This window comes from Patagioenas fasciata, chromosome Z, assembly GCF_037038585.1.
Source record: "Patagioenas fasciata isolate bPatFas1 chromosome Z, bPatFas1.hap1, whole genome shotgun sequence".
In the NCBI taxonomy this organism is placed as follows: domain Eukaryota; kingdom Metazoa; phylum Chordata; class Aves; order Columbiformes; family Columbidae; genus Patagioenas; species Patagioenas fasciata.
This window is the reverse complement of record NC_092560.1, coordinates 20,586,550-20,597,973: the sequence shown is the minus strand read 5'-3', so window position 1 is coordinate 20,597,973 and position 11,424 is coordinate 20,586,550. Positions and strand designations below refer to the sequence as shown.

The following is an 11,424-nucleotide window of genomic DNA, read 5'->3' as shown; positions in this document are numbered from 1 at the left end:
TTACCAGGCCAAGACTAGATAAAAAATACATTTTAAAAAGCAAAAAATCACATGACAGAAATGCGACTGGCACTAGCTTAGTTGCTGAAATTTCTCACGTGTGGTGTCTCTTGTACATTACTACTGGTAAGTAAGGTACACTTGAGTTGCTATCTGTCCTTCAGTTATGATACTTCTAAGTAAGATATTTATACATTCATGAGAATATTGAGTCCCAACTCAGAGTGTGGAGGAATCCTGCTCTTTAGCAGGCCCAGCCAAAATGAGCGTTAGATTCTCTAGTCAGACTCTTCAATCCCACATTTTCTGGCAAAACAGTTTGACTTAGAGATGTGATCAACATTGGCGTAGTAAGTTGAACTTACTTATCCACAGTATGTAGAAAATTAACATACGTGCAAAAGGACTTCCAGATATTACCTGCATTTAATTTAAGGCAAGACGTATTTTTACCTCAAGTCCCTGAGTGTCATTGAGGCATACATTTTTGTTATTTGTTCTCTCTTGTTTATTTAAATCAGATACTGCTGCAAGAGAGCTGCAATGTAAAATTTTCTGAGTCGTGTATTACTCATTGTCTTGTTAAAATACATTCGAAACCTCTTCGTCTTCACAAGAGAAATTATTAATGTTTTAATCAAGTGTGAAAAATGAGGAAATTTATTTTCTGATCTTTCTAACTTTCTCTTGGAACCACAAGGATAGAAAGCAGAAGTATTTTATCATTACTAGATATCTGGTGACCTGTCTTAACTGGAAATAATGTTAGAAAAAGAAAGTCAATTAAATAGATCAACTTCTTGAATTCTCTGTATAGAGCAAGACTAGAGGCAAAAAGAGATGGACACTGGATGCACTAGAAACCTGCTACCTGGTCCCTAGAAAAGGATGTTACAGGAGTGAATTCTGGAGTTTCGGCCTCCATTGAAGACATCGTGGGAGTCAGGACTCTGCAAATGGCAATCGCGGGCACACGAGATGTGCTGGAACTACTCAGAGCTGGCAAGAACACCAAACACCCCAGAGAACTGCTCTAACTGCAATCTTCTGCTCAAAGATACGAAGAATCACTTGCTATAGCCATGATGTAGTGATGGCTGCTGCTGTAGCTGGTGAATCCTACCCACATACCGCAGTTGCATTTGGGCTGCATCATTTGAAGGGTCTGGGGAACGATCACCCATGTCCCACAGCCGGGAAGGAAGCAAGTGTGCAGCTCCTCAAGCAGAGGCAGCTCAGGGCCATGGGGGCCCATCGCTCTGGTCCTCCTGGGAGTTCTGGGAATCCAGTATGGGATCACGGCCTTGGCTTCTGTGTCACAAGATGCTGCAGAACCTGTGGCAGCACTCGGGTAGGGAAGCACAGCTCCACCTGAGACAAACAGAGGTCATGCAGAGAACTGAAGGCAGATCTTCTGAGTCCTAGACTTGTCTAGCCCAGTGGGTTAGCATCCATTAGCCCCCAAAACAAATTATCCAATTTCACCTTTGTAGGGCTCAAATTACTGCACTGTCTGCACTGACACCACTTGGACAAAAAGAGGAGCCTGACGCCCAAAGGGCAGCCAAGAAGCTGTGGAAGCAGGGATTGTGGCCACAGCTACAGGCAAATCCTAGCTTCATGGAATAAAAGAAGTTGTGACGCATATCCTAAACAGCAAGATTGTGTCATATTTGGGGATAAATTAGGCTTGAATGAGCTATAATTCCTAAGCAGCACCTGTCCAGTTTATTTTATGTTCAGCTCTGTGAGAATGAAATACAGCCTGAAATAGGCTTACTGCATACACAGCCTATTGCTGCATGTGTCTGACCTTGAATTAATACTTCAGCAAAGGAAATGTTTTAGAGAGGGGAAGTCTGATGACAAAAATATTGTGAAACTAGAGGACATACAAAGAATGTGCTGTGACTGATAAAAATTCTGGCCTTTTTTTTTTCTTTTTTGTAGCTCAGCTGTATTTTATTCAGACTAGCACACCCCCCATGCTTCCTCAAGCCTGTTTACTCAACTGGATGTCCACAGGGTCCAATTTTCCCCCCAATTGCCCTTGCACACTAACATAATTGCAGCTCATATGGATAATTGGTCAGCCTACAGCAGTGTTTGCATGCATTTGTTCATCTGCACTACCTAGCAGCCTCTTAAAATGAATTTACAGACTCAGAGTAACATTGAATACTTTGTTTCATTCAGTTTATCACAGGACAAAACACATCAAGAAACACTTCCAGAGGCTTTAGGCATTAAAAATACCGCAGTGTACACATTAAAATTATTTTTATGGGCAAGAGGGAATAAATATCTGTTTCTGCACATCAAAAAGAAGGCACACACTCAAGTCAGTTGTATCTAATTTGTAAATACTAAACTAAATAAATTTCACAGCAGGGATCAAGCAGATTTGAAATTATGATGTGTGGAAAAGAGGCCCATTGAAACTTCATACTGGAGAAACTGAAATTGTTGCAGCAGCAGGCAGGACAGCTTTTCTGGAATACACACAGAGCACAGAATTTCACACCTCGGTTTTATGCTGTTGTGGGAGGATCAGCATTTTTATTCCTGTTATTACCAGAATCCGGTTCTTGGGTTGAAACAGAAGACACAAGCATTGTGCCACAAACCGTCATTATGTAGTTTGTGGCCACTTATTCATGAAGTGCGGCAATTCAGCTATTTTAATTGTTTCCTTGCAGGCACAGACACTGACTTTTTTTCTTTGGCTCACTATTCTTGCAGTGGATCTTTCCAGGTGTCTAAAATCTTTAGTTTTACAGCTGAGACCACTGCTGACACCACACCCAGCAACTTCTATTTTATTCCTCTCTCCTACATTTTTCTGTGGCCACTAATACTTGTGCACTTCTTTTTACATGTCTGAATCCAGTATCTCTTTTGAAAGAGACCAAAGTGTGTGTAGCCTCTCAGCTTCAAAATCTGACAAAAATTCACATGTACACAAACAGAACTGTTGCTGATTCAGAGCCATTAAACTCTCTTTAAAAGTGTTCCAAGAATGATTATGAGCTATATAATACCTTGTATAAAAACATACAAGCCAGAAGTTGTTGTTTTTTTTTTTTTAAATCTCTATTGTTGCAATTTGAAAAATGTCAATTTATATAAGTTTTAGTTTATACCTACAAAAAAGAGGCTTCTACTCTGATAGCAGTTACACAGAACTGTGAACTCTGTCTTGGCATAAATACGCAAGAAGATGCCAGGGTCTCCTGTGCCAGAGTCTCCTGTGCTTGTACCCCCTGATCAGCGTAGTCTAGAGATGTGATTGTTTTTACCTTATATAACAACAGCAGAAAGTAAAAAAAAAAAACAACTGGGGGGGGACAGGGAGAGGAACTGGGAAAGGGAACGAAGGAGGGTTAAAGCATCAGTATAGCTGCATACACATAGTTTAATGATTTAGCCAAGAAATTTAACCAACACTGTAACTAGTAGTGTTATATCAATGAATACTTCTACCAGAGAAAGTTTTTGGTGCCTCCACTAACACTCACTTTTTTCTCTCAAAAACAAGCAAACAAACAAACAAAACCAACCAAACAAAAAAACCCCAACCAACCAACCAACCAACCAACCAACCAACCAACCAACCAACCAACCAACCAAAAAAAACAAGCACAAAACCCAATAAGTACCTCACTAACTATTCAGTGATTTTCCACAGTTCAGTTTTCCAAAATTATCATTTGGCACTAGAGCTTAATCTTGTCACAATAAAAAATATTGAGTAATGACAGTAATTTATAAAAGAAATAGGAAAATCTAAAAAATTATTTGGAAAGTATTTGTGAAGTATTTACACAACTTTAAACCAATGTCAATTAAATTCAAAGGAGAAAAAGAAACTTTGTGGGTTAATTTAAAAATAAGATTTGTAAAAAATACAGTGCAGAAGAAATCTCAATAGGAATTAAAACAAATACATACTTTAAATAAATCTGAAAAGCAAAAACAGAAGTATTACATGAATAAAAAGAAATAAAAGACAATACATTGTTTTTCATTTGGACATACTCTTGCACTTTTATATTGAATTAAAATACCAGAGTAAATTTCCCTGGTTTGATATTATTCAGCCATTCACCTCATACATTACCCAGTCAGGCGTAACCAGTGTTAGACTTTTTATTTTCAACAAGTCTAGTATAAACATTATTTAACATTGTCTGAAAACAGTCAAGATCAAACAAATAACATATTAGTAAAACTCAATTGCATCCCCATGTGTGAACTACAAAATTCAGAATGCTAATTTACAAAAATCAGTATTATTTGGCTATGTGGCACTTAGATTGAAGCTGTTAAGGAAAGAGAGTGATCATTTTCTCTCTATACACTACACCGTTATCTACAGTATATCAGTCTTACGAATGTCCATAGAAATATTTATTCACACAGAAACTCACATTAATTACAATTTAAGTTTTGGATTTGCTGACTCAGAAAGTACATATTCTACTGTAAATTATTCTTACAGTTATACAGGCAGTGCTTAGATGGCCCTTGTTGCAACAGCTGACTGATCACTCTGCCATAGTTTGGCAAGGCTGACACAAGATGCCATTGAGCAACTTCAGCAGAAGTGAAGTCCTCGGCCTAACATAGCTCACAGATACAAGTACCTGCAAATGCTCAGCCACTGAGAAGTAGTACAAAATCTTTCGAAGAACAATGCTTTCTGAATCTTTCGTCAGGCAGCATGTCATGCAATTATGGACACTGTATTTAGAAGTCCCAATTCTTCCCAAAAGCGTCACTTGACATCACTTGAACAGTTTTGAAGTCTTGACATTTTGACTAATTTAGAATGAGATTTGACTTATTAGTGTAAGAGACCTAATTAAATTTATTTTTGCTAATGCAGGAGACAATTCCCAGTATGTTTTCTGCACTCTTAACTATTAAAATTATTAACCTTACATACCACATGTATAAAATAGTCAACATGATAATGAGGTACCCAACATACTGTATGGTAGTGACAATTGTAATTATATTTTGATATAAACAGCATACCAAGTGAGAATTTGTCACATTTCATCTGTTTTAAATAACTTTAAACAGCACTGAAATAATCCTTGCAATGCTTGTATATTTTCAAATAAGTACATTTTTAATGATCTGTATAGACAAATATTTCTAGCATTGTACTTTACATATTGATAATTTCCTAATGACTGTAAACCAAAAGATTGCATCTATATCTAAATCCCCATATCAATATCAAGAATTGTTTTATCCTGAACAGGATAATGTGACTGTGAATTATCTGAATTATCCTGAATCATTCTGGATTTTTCTGAATGAGAATGGCAACGTGTGTACCATGGTGTTTCATTAACCATGTGTTTAGAGAGTAATGGGTAAAAACTAATTATCAGGAACATCTGAAGAACAGCTCAGAACACACATTTTAAAACAATTATGTCTGTTAATAAAGACTGAACCACAGGAGATCAGGTTTACTCTTAAAATTCTGAGTATGTGAGAATTCAAGTCTCACGACTGGACCAATTTTAAAATGTTATTTTTTGACACCAGAGCCATGGATGTCCAGCTGCTAAATGTACCTGTGGCAGCAGCAGAACATTGCATGTACTGGCTTAGACCAGGAGACACTGACTCAGGCAACAACAAAGTAAAAACAACTTCCATTATATACAAAATAATGTTTAAAGCTACAAGAAGTCCCAGGTGTGGTTTATTACAGTAAAAAAGGCAGTACTTGTTCAAAACCCATCAAAAGGTGTAACAACTTCTTTATGTGTATTTCAGCGTACAGAATCCATAACAGATTTCAAATCTCTTAAGCAATTGATAGCTTGTTCTCAACCCAAACCCAAATGGAACCAGAAAATCTCAATTTTCTTTTTTAATTTATATTTTTTTAATCACATCAATGATCCAAAAGCTCCACACCTTCCCAGTCTACCCATAGCGCCTATTCTGGCCAAGATGATATTAGTTTGACTGCAGGCAGGAATATTTTATGCTGCTGTGTGCTCAGTGGAAAGACAGAAAAGAACCACAGAAGTTGAAAGTAAGCAGAGGAAGGAACAGAACTCATTAAAGGTGGTAACATTGCTATGGGAGAGAATTTATGACAACAGAAGTGATTTTGTCTGGGTAAATGAGGCTCAAGTACACCCAAAAAAGGTCCGATCTTTACATGATCGCAATGGTAAATGCTCACAAGCAGAATTCTTCCTAAGTCAAGGAAATGCTCATTTGCACTCTGCAGTGATCCTTCCTACTATGTAGACATTTTACTGAAATACTGAGTGTCAAATAGCAAATATTTTGGACAAAAGATCCAGAGCTGAATGAGAAGTCATTATCATCCTGATTTTATGGGAGACAGACAGTACCTGCAGCTTCAGTCTCTGAGTTACCAACAGCTAATTTTTAAATCTAACTCCCCCTTTTTCGAACACAAAAATTCATCATGTCATTAATGCCAAGAATCAACTACTTGCAGGAACACTAAGCTAAACTTAAGCAAGTCATCTGCCTAAAACAAAGTGCAAAGTAAGCTTCTAGAGATGTTTCAAAGGTCCTTCAAGAATTAACACAAGTTAGCACACACAAAATCTAAGAGCCATCAATGGATAATCTCAAAGGGTGACAAAATGAACCTCACGTCATTTGGTAAACTTTGGTAATGAATCAAAACAATTATTTTGGCCTTATCATCTCCATTTTCTCTCTGCCTTTATTAATCCTCTCTTCACATTATCCCACTTCAGGTTCAATACAAGGAGGAAGCTGCCTAGTTCAGAATCTATCCTACCAGTTCTTAGATAGTTTCTTACTCACGAATCCTCCTCACGACTGAACATCATTGTGTATTTCAAGTAATCTACCAGCTGTTTGATGGAACCTGTCCTTCAAACCAACAGATCAGAGGATAGGTTGTTAAATAGTGTTTGATGCAGAATCTTTTATGTTAGACATCAATATTTTTCAAATGAAATCTCAAATCTCTGATAATATGGAAGACAGCAAAGTGACATTGTTCAGTCCTACCAGGAGCTGCAACATACTGCAAATAAACCAGTTATTTTCAAATGTTTTCAGATGGTTTTTCATTAGTGTTTTGACATCTCTTTTTCACCCTCAGGAAATCAAGTATTGTTAAGTTCATAGCTAATATCCAATGTCCTCAATAAAGCATGTATAGTTCTGATGTTACATTAGGATGAAATACACCAATACTGTCTATGAGATTTATTTAAATGAATAACAATGACAAACGACTAACTAGTCTTCAGAATGCAGTGTCAACTAAAATAAAAAATCATGAAAGACAGATGGAGGGAAAGAAGTGAGATTTCAAAGGTTGAGTTCAAAGGATTTCAAGGTTTACAGGATTTCAAATCATATAATAAAAGACTACCTGAACTTTTGCTGCTGGAAAAACCCTTTCTAAGAATCAGTTTCAGAAACTCTAATAAACATCGTAAGTTATTGGCTAAAAAATTTTTAAATAATTTTGTTGCTTTTACATTTTTAAAGGCCTGTCATTCAAAGAATAAAGCTCGGTGTCTCCTAAAAATGAAGCTTCTCCAAATTCTTCCTTCCCATCTCCATATAATCAGAACCGAGATAAAAAATAAACTAGCTGCCTTAATCACATTACACATAGATTCCTAATGTTAAGGATGAATGGGAGACTGAGAAAAAAAATGCAACAATACAAACACATTTGAGAAAATATGAGTCTATGAAATTACCACTTTCATTTGCGAATCAGGCAAGACTTTGATGTACATCATCTGCTTAGCTGGATACCTGATACTTCAGCCTCAAGGTTCTTCTTTTGGTCATTTGAGTGAGAACTTTAGAATTTACAGATTTTTGATCTATCAATTACAACCACCAATTACAACACCCAAACCACGCAGTTCTTCCTCACAGTACCCACTGCATCACAACGCAAGAGGGCCAACAGAGGGGGTGTGGAGCATGAAGGAGCATCCCCATGGAGGACAACCACCCACTCACATGTCGGATACATAGTGGGCATTTGCACCTACAGTCTATAGGTCCTTCAGAGCATGTTCAAGCCCGATCTGTGCCACATTAGCGTTGGTTTCTGATGTTTGGCACCTTCTTTAGTTTAAGTATGCGGCAATATAGCACACAATATCGTATTTGGGCTGCTGGTGGATTTTTATCCTCACAAAGCAGGCAAAATTTAATGGTCTCATTACTGCACTGTATATCATGTACAAAAATTAAATATACTGTTTATAACTAAGGTTCCTACTGTCAAGCAGATTCCGTTCTTTGTGCATTGTTAAATTAGCTGAAAAAATGAAACTACAACCAGAAAGAATAATTATATGCCCCCACAGTGAATGTATCAAGAACAGTTAAATTTTGATCTTCTTTCTCAATTAGCTTCAGAATTGTATGATTTGCTAACTAAAATAATTGATTGGCATGAAAAACTTTATAAAGTTGCCATTTTTTGCTCATGAAACAGATTTAAACATTGGCACATAAAACAAAACTGTTATTGTTCCCCTATGTGTTTCAGAGACACTTTTGTAGTGGAATTCCTTAAAAAAAAAAAAAGAGAGAGAATACAGCCACTACTTTATAATGTATATGCACATTCTTTTTAATTTCAAGTACTGCTCCAAGCCTCCTTTTGTCTAAACATTGCCGCCAATATCACCTTAAAGTCTAAATTCACACCTAAAGATGATGTGGAAAAAAAAGTTTGCATATTAGTCTTGAAATTTAAATGAATAAAATATTGCATTTTTTTTTAAAAGGAGAAGGAAAATGAAGTTGGGTCAAACATTTGAAGTTTACAAAAGTTTAAAACTTGAGTGATTTTTAACACGTAACTTCTGGAACACTCAATGGATCATCAAAATCTGTTAATTCAGTAAAGAGACACCCAACAAATATTTGTTACGAATATCACTCATGACAAATCTAGCCCTTCTTTTTGAATGAACTGTTCACAAACAAACAATTGCTATCTCCATACACAACCTGTGTATATTACATCCTGATTCTGTGTTGCTTTATTATCCTGTTGCATGACTGTCATTTCAGATAGATCCTAGTATTGTTGAACTAGAAAACAAAGGAAGCAGCACAACTGAAAACAACAAAGCTGTGAATGTCTCATAAAAATCCACAGAGTTTTCAAAAATAATCTTTTGCTGAGATATGTATAGATACAGAAGACTATAATAAATTACACAGTTTTTCTAAATACAGCAAAGCTAAGCCTGCACTTTGGGATTCATCATCATTTCACCAGAGGCAATCTTAAGGATGCTTACTTTGGTTAACTACTTCAATAATTAAAGGGCCCAGAACAAGCTATCGCATATCAACATACTACCATATCAAAACAGTTAATATACTTTACTATATATGTTAGTAGTAAATATCTGTATTTATGTATAAATATTTTTAAATATTTTCACACATATTTCCAATACACAAACACTTAGACCAATCTCAGTTAATCATGACTAAACAAAAGTAAATATAAAATTTATAACTTTATTAACAATATACTTTTATTTATGATACATTAAGCCAACTAATTAAATCTGCATTTTTAAAAAGTAATCATTCTAGTATTTGCACCATACAACTTTGAATTATTGCAAAGACATCCTTTGGATATAGGGAAAACATGCTCTCTCTCTGCATGTTTTACCCTGGAGTATTTCACCTCTCTTATCAATATAAAGACATGAATATTTTTCACTAAGATCTTATCTATGCAGAAAGATAGCTGTAGGTTGCAAAAATTCTATACATAAACAGCTAAATTTACAAATATTTATAAAAACCTCTCTGAGAAAGGTCTAGAAAGAAGTCTCCCTTAGACTGAAATGTTACCTTTCATAGTGTGGTGCTGCACGATTACTATTGCATATCATAAATAAAAGGCAGTATCACAGAATTATAAACACATGTAGCAGGAAAAAAAAACATTAATATTATGTAAATAGACCTACTGATGAAAACAATTAAAAAAATTCAAGGCAGAATAAGACACTTGGTGAGAAAGGTAACAATAGATATAAACTTCAGTGTTGCCTACCAAAAAAAAAAAAAAATCAAAAGAGCCAGTATCAAATAAATACAGAAAGACTGCATTCTAGTCATTTGACTTTGATATTAACCTCACAAATGAAAGAAATCCCTTTGGAAAGCTAATCTGAAAGAAAATACACCTAAAGTTAAACATACAACTTTTATTAATCTCAGAACAGAATCAAGACCACCATTAAAATAAAGCCTGGGGCACGTTGTGATGCCTGCAATTGGTGTGTGGATTTTAATTGACTTGAAGGCTGTCATAGTCCTATTATCATAAAACCTGTAATGCATTTCCAGCATGGAGGACCCATCTGTGCCCACCATCCATCTGTTTAGACGTGATTGGCAAAGTGGTAGGGAACTCGCAGTGGTTGCCTCTGCCTGAAAGGAATAAACCACAGGATCTTCCAGTGAGTGCCAAAAACTTCTGAGAAGGTCTGCTGCCATGGCTTTCGTGGCCTCGATCTACAGAAGACAGCATTATTAGTGAAAGACAGCATGCCCACGGTGCACTTCACTCAGCTAGAACAATGCAGGGTGGCTGGGGATCCAACACTGTACTCTGATGAATTGTGTCCCAGCATCACAAATGCAGCTTTTCTTTTATTACGGCACGCAGCTGAGACTTAACTTCGGAGAACAGAAACTATTTGTGTCGTAAATTAACCGAAGAGAACTTTTGAAGCAGAGGAGAACCTCAGAATCAATGAAAAGTATGTCAAGACACAGCAGCAAGTGTCTTTTGATCTGTACTTTTGAAAGAAAATAAAGTTCCACTGGCTTTGGGTAGGGAGGGAAAGGGAATAATGTGAGACTACTTTGTGTACAACCAATATTAAAAGATTAGTGAGTTGCTGCTAGACATAGCAAATACAGGGCACACTACCATGCAAAATAATCTTAACAAAGTGCCTTCAGTTCCTTTTCTCTCTCACACAATTAAAATAAGAGCTACCCCTTTATCTTTTCAGCAAATAAATGTAGAAATTTTACAGCACTTACATGTCTTCACAACAGTTTGACATTTTTTCTATACTTGTAGTGTCCTGTTGAAGAAAACACAATTAAAAGTATTTATTCACATTCTTAACTGTTAAAATGTCGTCATGAAATCAACTAAATAAAGCAGGGAATCAATGCTTAGTGTAAACTGTTTTGGCATTAGTCCAGTAGATTACATATTACTTATACATCATATTACTTTTAAACAGCTGTGAGACTATATGCACAAATCTACTCAGTCTGTTAAATGATCTTTACAAACATAATGTGAAACTAGACTGCATAGTTTTGCTACAACACCACATGCCACAGACTGTC

General features: G+C 36.1%; 1 protein-coding gene across 7 annotated transcripts in view; it reads right to left on the bottom strand.

Annotated features, from left to right (window-relative positions):
• Positions 1-4,135: 4,135 nt before the first annotated feature.
• Positions 4,136-11,424, bottom strand: part of ZDHHC21 (zinc finger DHHC-type palmitoyltransferase 21) — a 44,085-nt gene continuing 36,796 nt past the window's right edge. For 2 of the 7 annotated variants that reach the window (XM_065861077.2, XM_065861078.2), the window contains exons 8-9: positions 11,107-11,150; positions 4,136-10,569 (exon numbers count right to left, since the gene is read on the bottom strand). In XM_065861077.2, the coding sequence (XP_065717149.1) occupies positions 10,437-10,569; positions 11,107-11,150 (177 nt within the window). In that variant the 3' untranslated portion in view covers positions 4,136-10,436. Of the gene's footprint in view, positions 10,570-11,106; positions 11,151-11,424 lie in introns of those variants that run through there. The other 5 variants (XM_071801881.1, XM_071801880.1, XR_011736383.1 and 2 more) reach the window with 3 other exon arrangements.